At 39.4% G+C, this 22,972-nt stretch overlaps 1 protein-coding gene and 1 pseudogene across 5 annotated transcripts in view; both read left to right on the forward strand.

The window, feature by feature from the left end:
- Positions 1–3,539: 3,539 nt before the first annotated feature.
- RDX (radixin) overlaps positions 3,540–22,972 on the forward strand; it is a 76,020-nt gene continuing 56,587 nt past the window's right edge. For all 4 annotated transcript variants that reach the window (XM_008056555.2, XM_008056556.2, XM_008056557.2 and 1 more), the window contains exons 1-2: positions 3,540–3,616; positions 17,582–17,665. In XM_008056555.2, the coding sequence (XP_008054746.1) occupies positions 3,605–3,616; positions 17,582–17,665 (96 nt within the window). In that variant the 5' untranslated portion in view covers positions 3,540–3,604. The remainder of the gene's footprint in view (positions 3,617–17,581; positions 17,666–22,972) is intronic.
- LOC103258878 lies at positions 11,519–12,170 on the forward strand (annotated as a pseudogene). Its single transcript, XR_504204.1, has one exon. The product of XR_504204.1 is annotated as a mitotic spindle-associated MMXD complex subunit MIP18 pseudogene (transcript).

The following is a 22,972-nucleotide window of genomic DNA, read 5'->3' on the forward strand; positions in this document are numbered from 1 at the left end:
TTTGAGTTGGAGTTTCACTCTGTTACCCAGGCTGGAGTGCAGTGTCAGACTTACAGCCACTGCAGCCTCGACTTCCTGGTCTCAGGTGATCCTTGCACCTCTGCCTTCCAGGTAGCTGGAACCACAGGTGTGCGCTACCATACCCAGTTAATTTTTTGATTTATTGTAGAGAACAAGTCTCACCAAGTTGCCCAGGCTGGTCTCAAACCCTTGGACTCAGGCAATCCTCTCACCTCGGCCTCCCAAAGTGCTGGGATTACAGGCGTAAGCCACCATACCTGGCTCTGAATCAATGTGTTATATAGTTCATGTGTTTTCTTTTTAAGTATACTAATAAATTATAAATATACATTTGATTATATATTTAAATCATAAAAATGATTCTTAAATATTCTTGCTAGCAAATTAGAGAGATCACTTCATATTTGGAATTACCTTATAACTGGGAATATTTAGTTTATGACCTTAATCCATGAATTAGTAAAGAAGAAAAGATAGGGAATTACTTGGGTAAACTTTCAAACTTAGGGATTGTAAGTGAACCACAGAATAAAGCCAAAGCAACTGGCAAGAAGAAAAATAATGAGGAAAAGGACAAAAATTAACAAAAGAAAAACAGAGTCAGTAAAATTGAAAACTGATTTTTAGACCAATAAGCTAGCCAAACTTCTAGCAAAATTAATCAAGAAAAAGGGAAGGCAAAAATTAACACATTAGGAATGAAAAGAAGGTTATAATTTCAGATGTAGTAGAGGTATAAGTCATGAGAGAATACTATGGATAGCTTTCTAAAAAGATGTAAATCAGTTAGCCTTGAAGCAAAGCAGATTTGGCTGTAAGGTAGGGGTTTAAAGGTTTTGGCCAAGTTATGTTTTAGATAATCCTTTAGATGTTCATCAAACTATTAGTGTATAAATGATGTGAAAAGTAGGTCAATTTGGAGCTATTTTAATCAAGACCTGTGATGATAAGATCTCTAAGGCAGTATAGTAGTTAAGATGAAGAGGGTATAGAATTTAAAAAATTGGACTGAAGTACATTTGCATTTGTGAAAGTAGGTGAGAGTAGATAGGGAGTAGTAGGCTAGGAAATGATAAGAGTTAAGAAATGAGGGGTTTATACTTCCAGCCAAATTTTGTGGCCCTGTGACTCAGATAAAATATCTCACGAGGATGCTGTTCTCTCTTAAGGATTTATTGGTAGTCAGTGAATCATGACTGAGTAAGATGTAGTGAAATGACCTTGCTTTTGTTACTTCATTTTAATTTTAGTTTAGAGAATTTTCAGTTTTATTAGTTATAGCATCTTTATTATTATTATTATTTATTTATTTTTTGAGTTGGAGTCTCACTCGGTTGCCTGAACTGGAGTGCAGTGTTCGTTCCCAGCCACCACAGCCTCGACCTGCCGGGCTCCGGCAATCCTTCCACCTCAGCCTTCCAAGTAGCTGGAATTACAGGCATGCGCTACCATGCCCGGCTGATTTTTTGATTGATTATAGAGATGAGATCTCGCTGCCCAGGCAGGTCTCGAACCCGCAGGCTCAGGCAATCCACTCACCTCAGCCTCCCAAGGAACGGGATTACAGGCTGAGCCACCGAGCCCGGCAGCATCTTTATTATTATTATTATTATTTGAGTTGGGTCTCACTCTGTTGCCCAGGCTGGAGTGCAGTGACACGCTTATGGCCTTTGCAGCCTCGACCTGCTGGGCTCAGGTGATCCTTCTGCTTCAGCCTTCCAAGTAACTTGAATTATAGGCAAGCACCACCATGCCTGGCTAATTTTTTTTTTTTGGTTTTGGTTTGTTGTAGAGGTGAGGTCTCGCCAAGTTATCTAGGCTTGTCTCCAACCCATGGAATCAGGCAATCTTCTCACCTCAGCCTCCCCAAAGTGCTGGGATTATAGGCGTGAGCCACCGTGCCTGGCCAGCTATAGCATCTTAAAGAAGCAGTTGGTAATATAGTTTTAAAGCACAAAATTAAGGCTGGTTGCAGTGACTCAGGCTCTTAATCCCAGCACTTTGGAATACCAAGGTGGGAGGATTGCTTGAGGCCAAGAGTTTGAGAGCAGCCTGAGCAACAAAGCAAGAACCCGTCTCTTAAAAAAAAATGCATTGTGTGGTGTACCTGTAGTCTTAGCTACTTGGGAGGCTGAGGTGGGAGGATGGCTTTAGCCTAGGAGTTTGAGCCTACAGAGCCATGATCATACCACTGCACTCCAGCCTGGGCAAAAGAGCAAGCCCCTGTCTATAAATAAACACACCAACAAGCTGAAATTAACTGCATATTAATTTAGTTGTTCCTAGCAAATGAATAAATTTTCTCAGAGATATTATGTAAATATACTTTTCTCAGTTAGATAATAGTTATCTGATACGATACTGTAGGTTTTTAAATTGGAATGATAATTTTTTCTGGTCAACTCATAATGATTAAGAATTTGAAGGCCGGGCTTGGTGGCTCAGCCTGTAATCCCACGCTTTGGGAGGCCAAGGTGTGTGAATTGCCTGAGCTCGCGGGTTCGAGGCCCACCTGGGCAACTTGTTGAGACCTCATCTATACAATACATCAAAATTAGCCAGGCATGGTAGCGCGTGCCTGTAGTTCCAGCTACTTGGAAGGCTGAGGCAGAAGGATCTCCGGAACCCAGCAGGGCGAGGCTGCGGTGGCTGGGAGTGGCCACTGCACTCCAGTCTGGGCGACAGAGTGAGACTCCAACTCAAAAAAAAACCAAACAAACAAAAAAAAAGAATTTGAGATCTGTAGGTAGATGTATAAAGAAGAAACTCAATTTTCATAAATGTTTCATAACAAAAACATGATGATTTTAAGACAGCATGATGATTCTCTTTGATAGATTTGTTGGCTTAGGGGGGAAGATACAACTTAACAGTGTTCTTAAGGGCAATTTTAAATTTCCGCAAAGGCCACTAGCCTGGTGGCGAGTCACATGCAGGTTAGTGTGCAGAGTTATGGGTATTTTGTACATGTTAGGTGAATAAGCTACTCATGTTTTTCTCTACTCCTATTTTCAAACTTTCAAGAATAAAAAAATATTTTGTTGTTTATCTTCTTGTAGATTACATTAACCAGAATTTCCTTTTGTTTTTGGCACTACAGAAAAAACATCGAAAACTCTTCATGAGAGCAACTCTTTTAGGATCTAAATCCACCTGTCTTCACTTTTTCTGTCCCTTTCACTGACATCCTGGGCACAGAGATGAACTTCACTCAGAGAAGCAGCTTTTATGGGTCCTTAGCAATCATGTTTCCTTGCTGTTCATTATTTGCAATTAAGATAAAACTTTTAGTATGTTGATAGGCTTATCTATGTAGTTTGAGATGTATGGTATTTTAAATCTGAGATTTCAATCTTTTTAGGGAATGTGAACTGCTAGTAGAAGATACTGAAAATTAGAATAAAATAAGAGACATATTTTAAATCCACATTTTAAAATGTTGTATCTTTTTCTATACTAATTATAGGTAAAATAAAAAGCCTATCTAAAAAGATAATAGAGTATCTTTTTTTTAAACAGAAAGTGACAACAGAATTCATAAACGTGAAGAATTTTTAAAGAAGGTAATAAAAAGAGAAGAAAAATGCCGAAACCAGTAAGTGTACTTTATTACTTTTGATGCTACTTAAAAAGATATCAGTAAGTTCTTTTTTGGAACAAGGTAAAGTATTGTGGTAGAGTTGTTGGAAGAAAAAGGCACTGCTATCACTGTTATTTATTTTTAGATTAATGTGCCTAGAACATAGTATTATGTGGGCAAAGAAAATACAGCTAAGGTTAAAATTCATGGGTTCTGGGGTCAGACTATCTTAGTTCTTATCCTAGCTCTGCCACTTAGTCTAGGTGATCTTTGTTAATTTAGTTCAGTCTTTCTTATTCTTAAATTCCTCATGTATACAGTGGGAATGTACTTACCCAAGGGTGTATGGTAAAGATTAGAAGAATCTGGTATATATTTAACTTACTGTTAAGCTAATGGTAGCTTACTGTTAAACAGAAGAAAATAATGAGATCTTGGGGGGATTTTATGCATTATTAATTTTCTCATAATTCTAGCTTTGATATAAGCGATAATGATATTAAATAGCCTTAGATTTTTCTGTTTGAGTATACCTGTTATCATTTACTTCTATAATTATTTGACTCTTTTTGACTAAGGTTTATTCCTTTTTTTCTTAAGGTAAATGTTCTTTTCTTCATCTAACTACAGTGGGATGTTTTTTCAGTCTTTCTTTTTTTTTTCCTACCAGTGATCATTATAAAGAAAATCATTGGTTATAGTTATTGGAATTTTCTAGAATGGATATCACTTTGGAATGACCTTATAGACTCAGTGAGTAACAAAGTAGCATTGTCGGAAGGAGAGAAGAATAAAAATAAACAACAGGCATAAAGATAAAAATGAAAGTAAAATTTTCTATTTGCAGATACATGTTTAGATAGAACATCCTCACACATTTACAAAACAATTATTAGAGCTAATAACTTAATCTAGCAAGATTGTAAGACACTATTGTATTTTTAAAAAATCAGTGGGCTTTTTATATACTAGCAGCAAAGTTTGAAAAATTACGTAACAGCATCGAGAACATAAAATACTTAGAAATAGATGTACAGAGACAGTGCAAGACCTTTACACTGACAGCTTGATATAAGAAATTAAATATTTTAAATATATAGAAAAATATACAATGTGTATAGGTATGTTTATAAAGTAGTATTAAGATGCCAGTTCTCTCTCAGGGTATTGGTAGATTAAATTCAATTCCAAGTAGTTGAATCCCAGCAGAATTTTTTGGGTTAAAATTGACTAGCTTAGCCGGGCGCGGTGGCTCACACCTTTAATCCCAGCACTTTGGGAGGCAGAGGCGAGAGGATTGCCTGAGCCCACGGGTTTGAGACCAGCCTGGGCAATATGATGAGACCTCATCTGTACACTAAAATCAAAAAATTAGCCAGGTGTGGTGGCACATGCCTGTACTTCCAGCTACTTGGAAGGCTGAGATGGAAGGATTGCCTGAGGCTGCAGTGATTGTGAGCGTGTCACTGCACTCCAGCTTGGATTGCCTGAAATTAGAAGGTCGAGGCTGCAGTGATTGTGAGTGTGTTACTGCACTCCAGCCTGGACGACTCAAAAAAAGAAAAAAAATAGAAAAAGAAATTTGACTAGCTGATTAAAAAGTCAATATGGAAATACCAAAATATATGTGGTATGGCTAAAGCAATTTTAAAAAAAGTTAGAAATGTTCATTTCTTGATTTCAAGACTTATTCTCAGCCACAAAAATAAGACATTGAAGTGCCGGTGAAGGGATAGATAATAGGATCAGTGGAATAGAAATACACTTATATTATGAGGTCTTTCAGTTAAGTTGAACTCACCCTAGAAGACGTACTACACACCTCATTGCTGACTATCACTATGGTCACCTTCAAAGTACCCCCCTTGGGAAGCTAGGCACTGATGCCAGCACCTAGTCTACCTGTCAAAGCAGTTTTGGAACTCTTTCTGGAATAACATCAGAGCTATCATTATACCCTTGATGCCCTTAATGTCATCAAAATGTTTTCCTTTCTTTTTTTTTTGAATTGGAGTCTCACTCTGTCGCCCAGACTGGAGTGCCGTGGCCGCTCCTGGCCACTGCAGCCTCGACCTACTGGGCTCCGGCGATCCTTCCGCCTCGGCCGTCCAAATAGCTGGAACTACAGGTGCGCGCTACCACACCCGGCTAATTTTTTTTCTTGATTTATTGTAGAGATGAGGTCTTACCAAGTTGCCCAAGCGGGTCTCAAACCCGTGAGCTCAGGTAATCTACACACCTCAGCCTCCCAAGGCGCGGAATTACAGGCTGAGTCACCGAGCCCGGCTTAAAATGTCTTTCTTTCAATATTTCCTTTATCTTTGGGCACAGAAAAAAGTCCTTGGGGGCTAGATCAGGTGAGTAGGAAAACTGTTCCAATACAGTTGTTTGTTTACTGGCTAAACACTCCCTCATAGACAGTGCTGTGTGAGCTGGACATTGTCATCATATAAGAGCTCTTCCTTCAGGACCGTTTTTGCACACCTTTCTCATGCCAAGCTTTTCCAGCTGTATCTTTATTGTTGTTTATTTGGTCTGCTGTGCTTCTCACAGTCAGCCAATGATTTTGACACACAATTCAATGAATTTTTGCCATGTTTTCATCAGTGACGCTTTTTCTCCCCTCAGAAAAATGTTTAGTCCATTTTTACACTACCATTTATTCATGGCATTATCTCTATAGACTTGGACTAATGTGTTCCTGATTTCACTTTTGCTTTCACCAAGTTTAACAAGAAACCTAATGTTTGTTCATTGTTCTAATTTAAGCTCTCACATTGTTGGAATGGCACACAAAAACATGGAACGATAATAATGAACACCACCCAGCAAGAGACTGCCACACAACACGAACACAGTTGTGAGACAGATATACCAAGGCTATGAAACTTTACTGAGTGCTGCCAATGTAAGCGCACAGTGGCAAGTTTGCACACTTAATTGTCAGACCCCATACATACATATGCACATTAGATTTTTGACAAAGGTATCACACAATTCCTTTTTTTTTTTTGGAGTTGGAGTCTTACTCCATCGCCCAGACTGGAGTGCAGTGGCACACTCATGGCCACCCCAGCGTTGACCTGCTGGGCTTCAGCAATTCTGCCTCACCTGGCTAATGTTTTTGTGATTTAATGTTGCCTAGGCTGATTTTGAACCCCTGGGCTCAGGCAGTCCTCTCGCCGCTGCCTCCCAAAGTGCTGAGATTACAGGCGTGAGCCACTGCGCCTAACCAGGTATCATACAGTTCAATGGGGAAATTTAATTCTTTTCAACAAATGGTATTCAACATTGGCTCGTGACTCACTATTTACACATATATTAGCTTTAAGTGGATTATAGACCTAAATGCAAAAGCCCAAACTATAAAACTTCTAGAAGAAAACATAGGAACAAATTTTTGTGAGCCTGGGGTAGGCAATGCACAAAAAATTTGAACCATTAAAGAAAAAAACAAGACTTCATCAAAATTAAAAACGTTTACTTTGTGTAAGATAGCATAAGAACATGGAAAGGCAAGACAGAATGTGAGAAAATAATTGCAATGCTAAGTTTTTTTACAGTTCAATAATAAGACAACTCAGATTTTTTTAAATGGCCAAAAAATTTGAGCAGATACTTCATGAAAGAAGCTATAGTAACAGACAGCAAATACCTGAAAAGGTCCTTAATATTTTTAATTAACAGAGAAATACAAATTAAAACTACAGTGAGTTACCACTTTATATTCACTAGAAGGCTAAAATTACAGACTGGTAATATTAAATGCAGTTAAGGATGTAAAGCAACTGTCACTCTAATGTATTTCTGGTAGGACTGTAAAAGTTTGCATCTACTTTAGAAAAGTCTTTGCCAGTGTAATTAAGGAGAGCACTCTTTATTGTTCCTTAAAGAGTCAAGATTGTATATACATTTGGAGATCAACTATTTGTTGTTAATACATTAAAAATTCTGCAAGAAAATATTTTAATATATTAGTAGCCAATGATTTTTTTTTCTTAAACTTTTTAGGTCAGGATATAGCCACCTTTCCTCCCCGCCATCCACCCTAATAAAAAATAAAAGAAAATCAGTGTTTGTAAAACACAAAGGTTGGAGAAATGTAAGGTGGCTTCCATGTTTTACCCTGATCCTGTTGGCTCAGCTTTATACTTAGTAGATATATAACCTTGGCCATTATAGAAACAGTTTTCTTTTTTTTTTGAGTCCGAGTTTTACTCTGTTGCTCAGGTGGGAGTGCAGTGGCACAATCGTGGCTTACTGCAGCCTTAATCTCCTGGGCTCAGCCTCTGAAGTAGCTGTTATTACAGGCATACACCACCGCGACTGGCTAATTTTTTGGAGATGAGCTCTCGCTGTGTTGTTCAGGCTGGTCACACATATCTGGGCTCAGGTGATCCTCTTGCATCGGCCTCCCAACGTGCTGTGACTTACGAACCACGACTCCCAGCCTGTAAATCTATTTTTTAATTCTAGAGTAAAGTTGATTTGATAGGAAATGCTTTGGCTATTTCCTAAGAATTACTGTTAGGATCAAATGAAAAATTTTTTTTGGAATAGGTGGTATTTTTTTCTCAATGTTAAATTAACATGAAATGGTTTATCGTTATATTTAAATGAGCTAACAAATTTTTAAAAATTTAATTCGCTTTACCTTCTAATGTGGCAAATATTGATAGACATATCTATCAGTAGGTTATACCTGTGTTGAAGAAAGTTTTTTGGGTGCAGAGTAATTCTTAAGAGTTCAAAGTGATCCTGAGTCCAAGAAGATTGAGAACATTGGGCCCAGGGCATTATTGTAGTCTCTGTAGGTGAGGTGGGTTCCTGCCATGTCTCAGTTGCAGCCACCAGGAAGGGAGGAGAAAGCATAGTGAAGCAGACCCCCCGTTTCATGCTTTGACCCAGAAGTGGTCATGTACATCCCTAGTGCTCGTGTTCTAGTGGTGAGAACTTGGTCACATAGTCTAATTCCAGGAGACACTGAGAAATGAACTGTGTAGCTTAGCAGCCATATGCCCAGCTATAGTTCTGATAGAGTTGGTGATCGAACAACAAGCAGTGTCTGCCATAGCCACATGATTAGTTTAAAGGAGGAAAAGTATATTACAGACTCCAAAAGAGCAGTTGCTAAAATCAAGCAACTACTCATTATTTAAGCAATAAAAACCAGTGCCTCTTAAGCTAGGTGTTAAAGGAAACCTACAGCAGAAGATGTTCTCATGGGTTAACAATGGAAGCTTTCCTTTTACAGTCAGGAACAAGATAAAAGATAGGCGCTGTCACTGCTATTACTCAACATTGAACAGGAAAAACTGTTGTACAGAAAAAAAAATCAAAATTAGCCGAGTGTGGTGGTGTGCCTCTGTAGTTCCAGCTACTGGGGAGGCTAAGGAGGAAGGATTGCCTGAGCCCAGGAAGTTGAGGCTGTGGTGAGCCATGACTGCTTCCAGCCTGGTGTGACAGAGAGAGACCCGACTCAAAAACAAAAACAAAACAAAAGATTAAGGATGGGAAAGGAAGAAACACTATTTGAAGACACTAAGACTGCTTGTTTATATCAGCGGTTGAAAATCATGGCCCACAGGCCAAATCCAGTGAACCACCTTTTTTTATAATTGCCTACAAGCTAAGAATTGGTTTTACATGTTCAATGGTTGAAAAAAATATATTTTCTGACACATGAAAATTATACGAGATTCAAATTTCAGTGTTCATAAAGTTTTGTTGGAACACAGTATGCTCGTTTGTTTATCTGTGGTTGCTCTGTTGCTCTAGAGTGTTGTGGATGCAACAGAGATAGTGTGGCCTGCAAAGCCTAAAATATTTACTGTCTGACCCTTTACAGAAAAAGTTTGCTGACCCTTGGTTTATGTAAACATAGATTTACAGCTCAGCATAACAATTTGCAAGGAAACTGATAATAGGATCAATGTAAAAATCAATTGCATTTCTACAGAAACAAAAACAGAAAACACATTGGAAAGATATTTAATCAGAATCACAGTTCTGTATTTGAAACTCCTGAAGCTGGATGAGTTTCAGAATTTTTGATTTTAAAAAGGCAAATATATAATGTATTATGTGTATATATCATTATATCATGAAACTTGCATCAAGGTCTATGGTATAATGTCAAAAACATTAATGTTTCCATAGATTAATGTGTAAATATACATATGAAGTGAGATAAATTAGTTCACTACAAATTAAAGTTTCACATCAATTCATGTCAAATTTTTGCTGAAAATTAACAATATGCTTCAGTTCAGTGCTTTTAGGATGTCAAAACTATGGGATAGAGACTGTAGGACCTATATTTACAATAGCTACAAAACCATAAGGGTCTAGGGGGAGATATATAACAATAACTAAAATGATTTTTATGGAGAAGATTATAAATACTGTCTTTCAAAAAAGACATTTGAAAGACACAAAAGAAGACCTAAATTAGTGCACAAGAGAGGACCATAATCATGGATAGAAAGGGTCAATATTGGAAAGATGGTCAGTTCTCACCCAAAGAGACTGATGAATTTAGTATCGTTTCAATTGTTTGTTTTTTGAACTGCAGTCTCTCTCTGTCATAAAGTGTGTAGAGGCACAACCATGGCCATCACAACCTCAACCTGCTGGGCTCAGGCAGTCCTTCCACCTCGACCTTCCAAGTAGATGGAACTATAGGCACGTGCCACTTTGCCTGGCTAATTCTTTTGATTTATTGTAGAGACGAGGTCTTGTCGAGTTGCCCAGGCTGGTCCTGAACCCCTGGACTCAGGCAACTCTCTTGCTTCCGCCTCCCAGAATGCTGGGATTGCAGGCATGTACCACTGCACCTGGCCTGACATTTCAACTGTAAATCACAACAGGGTATTTTGAAAAGTGTACAATTTTGTATGGAGTCAAGAGCAAGAATAATGAGCCAAGAACAGTCAAAATAGTTCTGAGGAATAATGAGGGGAGACATGTCCTACCAGATACTAAGATTCATCTAATGTATACTAATTAAGATGGTATGATATTAACATAGTGGTTTCCTTGACCAGTGGAACAAAATCAGATTCATATCTATTCAGATACTTGATTTCTGTATTTTTTTAGATTAAAAAATATAGTTTATTTAAAAGTAAATTAGAGAATGAGAAGGCAGAGAGAAGATTCACCTTCCCAAGGTGGGGGAGGAGGCCAAAGCCAGGAAAGAAGCACGGCGCCAGCCCTAAGGGATCAGAGAGCACATGGCCAAACCAGAGTCCAGCAAGGAATGGCTGATACTTGATTTCTTACAGGGGAATGAATGAGCTAATTAATAAATTATGTTGGGAGTTTTAAAATAATCCCCGTATCATCATCATTCGTATGGGGATTTATAAAATGCGACATGGGGGACTGGATGTGGTGGCTCATGCCTGCAATGCCAGTGCTTTGGGAGGCTGAGGCAGGAGGATTGCTTGAGGCCAAGAATTATCACCCTGGGCAACGTAGCAAGACATCTGTCTCTGCAAACAAATTTTTTCTTAAACTTGGCCAGACATGGCGATGCATGTCTATAGTCCTAGCTACTTAGGAGACTGGAGCAGGGGGATTGCTTGAGTCCAGGAATTCACAGCAGTGAGCTGTGATGAACTATGGTTGTGCCACTTCACTCCAGCCTGAGTGCCACAGTGAGACTCTGTGTTTGAGAAAAGAAAGAGTGAGAGAGGGAGGAAGGGAAGAAGGGATGGAGGGAGGGAGGAAGGAAAGAAATTGGACCTCTGTCTCATCATAAGTAAAAATCATGGAAGACAAATTATGAAAAACCAAGCCTTTAGAACATATAGTAGGAAATATATTACTATCTTCATGACTCCAGAGTAAGGAAGGATTTCTTAAATATGGCAAAAAAATTAATATCTTTATAGTAAAACATTGATAAATTCAATGGTAAAATTAAGAATATCTGCTGAGCGGCTCCGCAATGGTGGGGCTGGCGGCGGCAGGGTAGGGGCGGCCTCTTGGAGAATGCCAACCCACTCATCTACGAGCGCTCTGGAGAGCGGCCATGACCGCCGGCAAGGACGAGCAGGTTCCCGACAGCATCGACGCACGCAAGATCTTCGATCTTATTTCCTCTATCAATGACCCAGAGCATCCTCTGACGCTAGAGCAGTTGAATGTACTAGAGCAAGTCCGGGTTCAGGTTAGCGACCCGGAGAGCACAGTGACTGTGGCTTTCACACCCACCATTCCGCACTGCAGCATGGCCACCCTTATTGGCCTATCCATCAAGGTCAAGCTTCTTTGCTCCCTTCCCCAGTGTTTCAAGATGGACGTGCACATTACACCTGGGACCCATGCCTCAGAGCATGCAGTGAACAAGCAGCTTGCAGATAAGGAGCGGGTGGCAGCTGCCCTGGAGAACACCCACCTACTGGAGGTTGTGAATCAGTGCCTGTCAACCCGCTCCCGAGTCTGACTTTTGCCCCCTGGCTTGCACACCAGTGTCCTGGCTCACAGCCTTGTTTTCTTGAATCACTGACAATGAGAAACTAACATTTTGCATTTTGTAATAAACTTTTAATTTATATTCCTTCCCCCCCAAAAAGAATATCTGCTTATCATAAAGGACACTATAAAGAAAGTAGAATGACAAATCACAAACTGAGAAAAGACTTTTTTGTAACATAAATAGCTGACATGGTATTCGTATCTAAAATAAAGACTTCTTACATAAGAATTAAAAAGATTAAAAAATAGAAAAATAAGAAATATATGCACAGGTTTGAGACCAGCCTGGGCAACACAGCGAGACCTCATCTACAATAAATTAAAAAAATAGCTGGGTGTGGTGGCATGCGCCAGTAGTTCCAGCTACTTCGAAGGCTGAGGTGGAAGGATCCCCTGAGTCCAGCAGGATAAGACTGTGGTGGCCATGAGTGTGCCACTGGACTTCAGCCTGGGCAACAGGTGAGACTTCAACTCAAAAACAACAAAGAAAAGCAAATAGACATGCAAAGTTGAGGAAACTAGTGGCCAATAAACATATTAGTCTGCTATTGCTCTACAGCAAATTACCACAAATTTAGTGGCTTAAACCACACACATTTATTATTTCAGTTTTATAGGTTAGAAATCTGCTCAAAGTCTTACAAAACTGAAATCAAGGTATTGAACAGCTGTGCTTTCACCTGGAGATTGGAATTCTCTTCCTAGCTAACTCCCGTTTTTGGCAGAATTCATTTCCTTGCAGAATTATGCATTCTTCTTTACTTAAGGATGAAGTCCCCATTTTCTTGATAACTGTTGACCCCAAGCCACTCTTACCTCCTAGAGGCTGGTCTCTGGTCCTTGGCCTATGCTCCCTTCAATTCAGCCAGGGAGAACCTCTTTTATGTCAAATTCGTCTCATACTTATATCTTTAACTTTTATTTTACAACCAGTCTGAGAAAATTCTTTGCTTTTAAAGGGCTTATATGAGTAGTTTAGGCCCTCCTAGGTAATCTTCCCATCCTAAGGTCAACTGATTAGTAGCTGTAAGTACTTCCATAAAACCCCTCTTAGCCAGGCTCGGTGGCTCAACCTGTAATCCCGTGCCTTTGGGAGGCTGAGGTGAGTGGATTGCCTGAGCCCGCGGGTTCGAGACCCGCCTGGGCAGCGAGACCTCATCTCTACAGTAAATCAAAAAATCAGCCGGGCGTGGTAGCGCATGCCTGTAATTCCGGCTACTTGGAAGGCTGAGGCGGAAGGATCGCCGGAGCCCAGCAGGTCGAGGTTGCGGTGGCCGAGAGCAGCTACTGCACTCCAGTCTGGGCGACAGAGTGAGACTCCAACTCAGAAAAAAACCCCTCTTATCAGGTACTGTAAAATAATCATGGGCACAAGACCAGGCAAGCCATCTTAGAATGTGTATCCCACATACTGTATGCAAAAATGTTAACCTCATTAGCAATCAGGGATCCCTATGAGAAGACTGTATTGAGATATCATTTTATATCCACTAGATGGTCAGACATTAGGAAATCTGATAATATACACTGTTAGTGGAGATATAGATGAGCAAGATTCTTACACACTGTTGATGGGAGTGTAAGTTGACACAATTATGTTATGAGACAATTCAGCATTATGCGGTAACGTAGAAGGTGCTCACGCTGTATCACTGAGGAATTTTGAGTATATTTCTTTTTCTTTCTTTTTTTTTTAGAGACAGGGTCTCACTCTGTTGCTCAGACTGGAGTGCAGTGGCGTGATCATAGCTCACTGCAACCTCCAACTCCTGGGCTCAAGCGATCCTCTCACCTCAGTCTCCTGAATGAGTAGCTAGGACTATAGGCATGTGCCATCACTTCCAGCTAATTTTGTTTTATTTATTTGTTTTTTTGTACGGATGAGATCTTGCTATGTTGCCCAGGCTGGTGTGGAACTCCCAGGCTCAAACAATTCTCCTGCCTTGACCTCCCAAAGTTCTGGGATTACAGGTGTGAACCACTGTGCCTGGTTGAATTATTATTATTATTTTTCCTTTCTTGGTTGGAGTCTCACAATGTTGTCCAGGCTGGAGTGCAGTGCCATGATCACAGATGACAACAGCCTCGACCTCCTGGTGTGTGCTACCACACTTGGCTAATTTTTATATTTTTTTTGTAGAAATGAGGTCTTACTATGTTGCTCAGCCTGATCTTGAATTCCTGGGCTCAAGCAATCCTCCCACCTTGGCCTCCCAAAGTGCTGGGATTATAAGCATGAGCCATTGCTTCTGGCATAAGTTCTGAGTATATTCTAGAGAAATTCTGACACATACACGTTAGGAGACATGAACAAGACTGTTCATAGAACTGTTGTTTTTAATCATCAAAAATCTGGAACCAATATTCATTGACAGAGAAAAGAATAAATAAATTACGGTACAGTCTAATGTGGAACATAGCAGTGAAAATGAATTACAACTACTCATGAAAATGTCAATAAATTTTAGGAATATAATCTTAAAAATAGAAAAAATCAAACTGTAGTATAGTACTATTTTAAAAAATTATTGGCTGAGATGAGTGGATTGCCTGAGCCTGCGAGTTCGAGATCTGCCTGGGCAACTTGGTGAGACCTCATCTCTACAACAAATCAAAAAATCAGCCTGGCCTTTGGGAGGCTGAGGTGAGTGGATTGCCTGAGCCCGCGGGTTCGAGACCCGCCTGGGCAGCGAGACCTCATCTCTACAATAAATCAAAAAATCAGCCGGGCGTGGTAGCGCATGCCTGTAATTCCAGCTACTTGGAAGGCTGAGGTGGAAGGATCGCCGGAGCCCAGCAGGCGAGATTGTGGTGGCCGGGAGCGGCCACTGCACTCCAGTCTGGGCGACAGAGTGAGACTCCAAATCAAAAAAAAAAAAAAAAAAATCAGCCTGACGTGGTAGCGCATGCCTGTAATTCTGACTACTCGGAAGACTGAGGTGAAAGGATTGCCGGAGCCCAGCAGGTCGAGGCTGCAGTGGCCAGGAGTGGCCACTGCACTCCAGTCTGGGCAACAGAGTGAGACTCCAACTCAAAAAAAAAAAAATTATTGCAATAGAACATAGATACCTCAAAGAATATATCAAATGTGTGTAGTTGATGAATTTTTATAAAGTGAATATACCCATGTAAGCATTGCCCACATCAAGAAAGAAAACTTTATTAGCAAATAGTGTGCAATTATAGCTAAAAAATCAAGAAAATGAAACTTTTATATAGTGATAGCTACATTTATGATAGAATCAGGTTTTTTTTTCTAAAGCAAGAGAATGAAAAACACAAAATTCAGATTAGTGTTCACTTGTTGGGTGTTGGGGATTGGGTATTTACCAAGAATGTTGCTTATACAGTGGTATAAACAACATTATTTATCATTTCTAGTTATTAAGTTGGATGGTGGATTTATTGGTTTCATTTTATTATGCATACTTTTTTATATGGAGGGTGCCAAAAAAATCTATACACATTTTAAGAAAGGAGAAGAAACTGTGTTAAAATTGTAATTTAAACAACATTTGCTGATAGTAAAAGATGAATATAAGTTACACTTGGCTTATGCAATTATAAGAGGTGCTCAAAGTGGTTACCATCAGCATCCAGAGACTTCTGATTATGACTGACTAAAAGTAATACATAGAGAACATCTCTTAAAATATGTATACATTTTTTTGGCACCCCAGTATATTTACATGTATTGTTTTGTATATATCAAATATTTTCTAATTAGATATTATTTTAAAGAAAAATAAGAATAAGGTTCTAAAGAAAGATGAATTTGATTACAGAAGATATTTCAGGTAAAAGCCACAACTTGAGCTAAGGTTGTAAGTAGAATGAGTAAGACACATATGGGAAATAAGTCTGATTTAGAGAGCTTAAAGTGTGAGTTAAAGCTCATGCCTGTACCCAGCACTTTGGGAGACTGAAGTGGGAGGATTGCTTAAGGCCAGGAATTTGAGACAAGTCTGGACAACATAGTGAGATCTCGTCTCTACAAAAAAAAAACTTAGTGTTGTGGCATGCACTTGTAGTCTTAGCTATCTGGGAAGCTGGATGTGGGGGAAATTACTGTGCCCAAGAGTTTGAGGCTACAGTGAGTGCCACTTGAGCCTAGGTGACAGAGTGAAAGCCTGTTTCCAAAAAAAAAAAAAAAAAAAAAAAAAGCTGGGCATGGTGACACAAGCCTATAATCCCAGCATGTTGGGAGGCCGAGGTGAGAGGATTGCCTGAGTCCAGGGTTTTGAGACCAGCCTGGGCAACTTGGTGAAACCTCATCTCTACAATATATTAAAAAAAAAAAAAATAGCTGGGCATGGTAGCGTGTGTCTGTATTTCCGGCTACCTGGAAGGCTGAGGCGGAAGGATTGCTTGAGCCCAGCAGATTGATGCTGGGGTAGCCGTGAGCGTGTCACTGTCCTCCAGCCTAGGTGATGGTGTGAGAATCCAACTCAAAAAAAAAAAAAAAAAAGATATAATGGCATAAGTTCTGTCCTCAATATGCCTACAGACTGATAGAAAAGACTACATACAAACAAATGAAATAATATATATTAATAAAATACTTTAAATATAATTGTTATAGAAACAAAGTAGGAATTGCTGTAGGTTTACGCTGGTAGAAGAAAAGTGAAGATTATTAGAAAATAGATATAGAAATTGAAGGAGATATAAGTTAATAAAGCTAAAATAATTTTAAAAAGGTAGACTTGGCCCACATCATGAGGAATTCTAGGTGCAGATGCTATTCTAGGATAAAAATTACTTGGGGTAAGTCACGTTAAGTTTTTGAAATATTCAATTAGAAAGGTGTTCACACAAGAAAATTAGTATTTAAAATAGAGTCTAGAGCTGGGCATGGTTGTGTACCTGTAGTCCTAGCTGCTTGGGAGGTTATGGTAGGAAGATCACTTGAGGTAGGAGTTCAAGGTTATAGTGCAGGATGGTCTTGCCTGTGAGTAGCTACTGCGCTTTGTCCTATATAACATAGTAAGACCCCATATCTTAAAAAAAAAAAGTCTAGCAAATAAAGAACTACAAATGAATGCTTCTTATGAAGTGAATACTACAGTACCAGTATGAATAAAACTAAATATTTGATTTTGTGTTGAAAGGAATATGAGATTAGTGAATGACATTCGAAGAATTTTGAGTTAGGCCTCAGTTTAACCTGCTTTGCCCTTTGATATCCAGGTGTCCTTGGGCAAGTAATGGAAACTCTGAGTTTCTGTAGAAATGAACATAGTATTGTTGCAAAGGCTAAATGAGGATATAGAAAGCCCATGGCTTAGTGCTCCGTATATGTTAAGTATTCAGTAGATATTTTAAATGATAACTTTGTAAGCTCTTTGTTTTTCAAATAGATTTAAGATTTCCTGTGATTAAGAAAAAACTTTATCACGTTATCTGATAAAATACAAATCAGAGTATTTCCTCATGCCTAGTACTTATTAAGTATATTCTCTTTTCTACTTATTATTGCTTTTGTTTTTATTACAGATCAATGTCAGAGTAACTACGATGGATGCTGAGCTGGAGTTTGCCATCCAGCCCAATACAACTGGCAAACAGCTTTTTGACCAGGTATCATTTAACCACATGAAGTATGCAGTTTTTGGCACTGTGATGTGGATTTGATTACATACTTCTTCCTATGTTTTGCAATACCTTTATTGATAATCCAATAATGTAACACTTGGCATTTTTATAGTACCTATTCATATATCTTGCAGTAGAAATAGTCTTTATTCTTTCCCATTCCTACATTTGTGGCAGAGGACTTTTATCAGTAGGTATTAATTTAACATCTGTGAAAATCATTGTGTTAGTGACTAAAAGGGATTCAGGGATAGTTAATATAGTCCTTGAGCAGAATGAGCAAGAAATCCTGGACAGAGAAGACAGCAGGAGCCAAGGCATAAGGAATTACAGCTTGAGTATCCCTTATCTAAAATGCATGGGACCAGAAGTGTTGTGGACTTCAGATTTTGGAATATTTCATACACATAATGAGATATCTTGGAGATAGAGATCTCGCTCTCTCTCTTTTTTTTTTTTTGAGTCAGTCTTACTCTGTTGCTCAGAATGGAATGCAGTGGCATGATTACAGCTATTGCAGCCTCGGCTTGCTGGGCTCAGGTGATCCTTCTGTCTCAGCCTCTCAAGTAGCCGGGACTGTAGGCACGTGCCACCATACCCAGCTCTTTTTTATATATTGTAGAGACGAGGTCTCACTGTGCACCGTGTTGCCCAGGCTGATCTCAAACTCCTGAGCTCAGACAGTCCTTTTGTCTTGTCCTCCCAAAGAGCCACTGCTCCTGGCCTGGACCCAAGTCTACACACAAAATTTACTCATGCTTCATATATACCTTATACACATAGCCTGAAGGTGACTTTATAAAATATTTAAAATTTTACGCATTAAACAAAGTTTAGTTTGATTTTTGATTGCAACTCGTCCCATGAAGTCAGATGTAGAATTTTCTACTTTAGCATCATGTTGGTATTCAAAGCGTTTTGGATTTTGTAGCATTTTGGATTTTAGATTTTTGGATTAGGGATGCTCAGCCATAGAGGCTGTAGGGTGATAGCTAACAGCAGTTTGGTGTCTTAGATTCATAATGTATGAGGCAGAGGTTAGGACATAGAAGTCGAGTGTTTCACGTTAAGGAGCTTGGACTACTAGTCTTGTTTTTTTTGAGTCAGAGTCTCACTCTGTCGTGCAGGCTGGAGTGCAGTGGCATACTCATGGCTACCACAACTTTAACCTGCTAGACTCAGGTGATCCTTCTGCCTCAGCCTTTCAAGTAGCTGGAACTATAGGTGCCAGCCACCATGCCCAACTCGTTTTTTATTTATTGTAGAGACGTGGTCTCACCAAGTTGCCCAATCTGGTCTTGAATCCCAGGGCTCAGGCAATCCTCTCACCTTCACCTCCCAAAGTACTGGGATTACAGGCACCAGCCACTGTGCCTGGCTTTTTTTCTCAGTCGTGAGTGCACATTAGAGTCATTTGTGGAGCTTAAGAGAAAAAGTCACTGCTTGGAAACACCTTCCAGAGATTCTGATTTAGTTGTCTGGGCCTACCTAAACCATCAGTACTGTATTTTAAAATTTAAGCTCTCTAAGTGATGCTGAATTGTAATGTTACAAGTAATCAGGTTTTACTGAGAAAAGGAAGTCATGTAGGAGGTAAAGAGATGACTGCAAAGAGAGAGAAGGGATTAGACCTACCTGGCATGAGGCTCAGGGGAGGATCATTTCACATAAACTTTACATAAACTTTTATTTAGGAGCAATTAATCTTAACAAATGAGAGTTTCCGGTGTTACAGCAATAGCATTAGATATCTTGGTTTTATTCTGTCACATACTGATTCAAATCTGGTGGAATTTTGAAATTCTGGAAAGTTGTTTCTTCTCTTAGCAAGTAGTATACTTAGTCTTCTAATTAAGTAAGTAATGAACTTTAAACTAAACCCTGATAAGATCCTTTCAGAAGATGAAAGGCTTTGTGTATATGTGAATGAGCAAATTTTTAAAGCAAAATTATAAGCAGCTAAATGCCTATACTTTGTGAACTAATATCTACTTCCATTGAATCTTCTAGGCCTCTTGTTTGTAAATATATAGTCTATCTTACCTGAATAAAAATGTGAATAGAGTTAACATTCATTGTGCTTTATAGCAAACTGAAATATCATTCATAGTAAGCCAAAAAGTAATCAGCAAGTGAAACTTTTTGGTATTAGAAAAGGAGAAAAAACAATTGTTTTTTATTGAGTAGAATTTTTTTATTTGGATATCAGAAAAATGAAATCTAATTTATTAAATATTTTAATATGTTTCACCCTAGCAGATCTTCTTGCACACACCTTGGGATATGAATCCTCCTCTCTGCTTTAATCCCCCAAGCAGGAGCTGGAAGAGGAGACTCATCAAGAAAGAGGCAGCAGGAAGCTGCCTCTTTTTAAAATTTTTTTAATTTTAATTTTTAAACTTTTTATTTTAATTTTTTATTTTAATTTTTACTTTTTCCTGTATCACTGCATGAAAGCAGAAACCTCATTTATTACCTCTCAGTCATGTACAGTGGTTTACAACTGTAGGCTCTGGGACCACACTGCCTGCAGTAGCCCTAGCTGTAGCTGTTTGACTTTGGACAAATTGATTTCTTTGCCTTATTTTTCTCATTTATACAGTTAGGATGATAGCATTACTTCTTCAGAGGGTTGTTGTTTAAATGAAAATCTACATAAAGTGCATAGAGCAGTATTTCATACATCTCTCTCTTTGTGTCTATACACGGTTAAGTGTCACATAACGATGTTTTGGTCAACAAAAGGCCACATACGCAGTGGTGGTCCCATAAATTTATAATATCATCTTTTTACTGTACCTTTTCTGCTTAGATATGTAAATACCATTGTTACAGTTGTCTACAGGATTCAATATAGTAACATATTGTCCAGGTTTGTAGTGTAGGAGCAATAAGCTATACCTTATAGCCTAGGTATGTAGTAGACTGTACCATCTAGGTCTGTGTAAGTACACTCTATGATGTTTGTATGATGCTACAGTTGCCTGAAATGCATTTCTCAAAGTATCCCTGTCAGTAAGCAATGCAGGACTGTGTTATATGCACACACATACAACTCATATTGTAAATGAAAGTGTAGGTTATTGAGTATTGTTTTCTGTTATGAGCTCCTCTTAGCAAGTCTTTAGTTGCTGTTCTGTTTGCTGATGATTTCCTTTGCGCTCAAATGCAAGAATCGCTAATAGTAGTCTTTACTTTGGATGTGGTTTGTGTGGGATAGACTGGCAGGTAGACAGGTTCCAGTCAGACCAAAGCATGCTGAACCCTTTCAGATGAGAGCACATGGCTCCATGAGTCCACACGCGGCCGAGCCCCTCTTCTGATTCTGATGTTAGATTACAGCCAGGTGCTGTGTTGGGGGGCTCAGATGAAGTGCTTGAAGTCCCTTGGTTTGCTTCCTGTGCCTCTTTCTTGATGAGTCTCCTCTTCCAGCTCCTGTTTGGGGGATTAAAGCAGAGAGGAGGATTCATATCCCAAGGTGTGTGCAAGATCTGCTAGGGTGAAACATATTAAAATATTTGTTTGCATTTTTTATCTATTCTCTTCCACATTCTTTCTTTTAATTTTTAATTTAATTTTTTAAATTTTTATTTTTTGAGTCAGAGTTTCCCTCTGTTGCCTAGGCTGGAGTGCAGGTATGCTCACAGCCACCGCAGCCTTGACCTGCTGGGCTCAGGCGATCCTTCACCTCAGCCCTCCGAGTAGCTGGGATTATAGGCACATGCCACCACACTTGGCTAATTTTGGATTTTTTGATAGAGACGAGATCTCATTATGTTAACTAGAGTGGTCTTGAGCTCCTGGACTTAAGCAATCTTCCCACCCTGGCCTTTCAAAGTGCTGGGATTATAGATATGAGCCACTGTGTCTGGCTGCAGATTCTTTTTAAAATGTATGCTTTATATTGTATTAGTATGATAGTGTATAATTTTTAAATAAATATGCATATATTGTAGTTATGTGCCCAAGTATTTTTTACTTATAATGGGATGCAATCAGAAGTTTCTGAGATTACCTCCAGAAGAAATAGGGAAAAAGCTGCTGAAAGATAGGACAGTTAGGGAGTTTCACAGTCGAGCTCTCTTGCTCCTCCTGGTGTTTGTTGTGACAGTCTAAAGTTAGGTAAGGTGCTGGCCCCACAGCGGCACAGCTGCCTTTACTTAGCCAGCATTGTGCCGCTCACAAAGCCTGGAGGCAGAAGTTGAGGCAACCATTGTGATATACTTCTCTCTGCCTCTCGTGACCTGTATGTTTTCACGCCTGCCACTGGAGCTGGAATGTTTTCTGTGGCTCTGCTGGGACAGTATCTTTTTCCAAAGTTAGATTACTTGGGTTCTCTTTTTGTCCATGCTGAATTTGTCATTGTTTGGCATTGGTCAGCATCAGTATGAGCCTTTATATTCCACACCCTCCAGAAATGTCTGAGTTTCTATTTTCTTGGTGGCAATCTTTCCTATTTTCTAACACCATTAAATGTTTTTTCTTATTTTTAATATGTATATTTTTTGAGTTGGAGTTTCACTCTGTCGCCCAGGCTGGAGTGCAGTGGCTCACTCACGGCCACCCCAGCATTGACCTGCTGGGTTCCGACAATCCTTCTGCCTCAGTCTTCCAAGTAGCTGGAACTACAGACATGCATTACCACGTGCGGCTAATTTTTGATTTATTGTAGAGATGAGGTCTCGCCTAGTTGCCTGGGCTGGTCTCGAACCCACAGGCTCAGGCAGTCCACTCACCTCGGTCTCCCAAAGCGCGGGATTACAGGCTGAGCCACAAGCCCAGCCTGTTTTTGTTTTTTTAAAAAAATCTTAAAACTTTCACAGACAGAAAACTGAGTTCTTCAGGATATTCTCTCTCTTTTAAAAAAAAAAAAAAAGCCAGCCGGGCTTGGTGGCTCAACCTGTAATCCCGTGCCTTTGGGAGGCTGAGGTGAGTGGATTGCCTGAGCCCGCGGTAGCTGGGCAACTTGCGAAACCTCATCTCTACAATAAATCAAAAAAATTAGCCAGACGTGGTAGCACATACCTGTAGTTCCAGCTACATGGAAGGCTGAGGCGGAAGGATCGCCGGAGGGCAGCAGGGCGAGGCTATGGTGGCCGGGAATGGCCACTGCACTCCAGTCTGGGTGACAGAATGAGACTCCAACTCAAAAAAACAAAACAGGAATGTTTATCATTTATGAACTGATGTTGAATTATTTTGTAAGACTTTTTAAATGTTACTGAACTTTCACCTCCCCTGGTTCATGCCCCTCATTTTATTTTAAACAGATTTTTTTTTTTTTTTTTTTTT

Source organism: Carlito syrichta, unplaced genomic scaffold (assembly GCF_000164805.1).
Source record: "Carlito syrichta isolate Samal-C Ts95f unplaced genomic scaffold, Tarsius_syrichta-2.0.1 Scaffold302396, whole genome shotgun sequence".
In the NCBI taxonomy this organism is placed as follows: domain Eukaryota; kingdom Metazoa; phylum Chordata; class Mammalia; order Primates; family Tarsiidae; genus Carlito; species Carlito syrichta.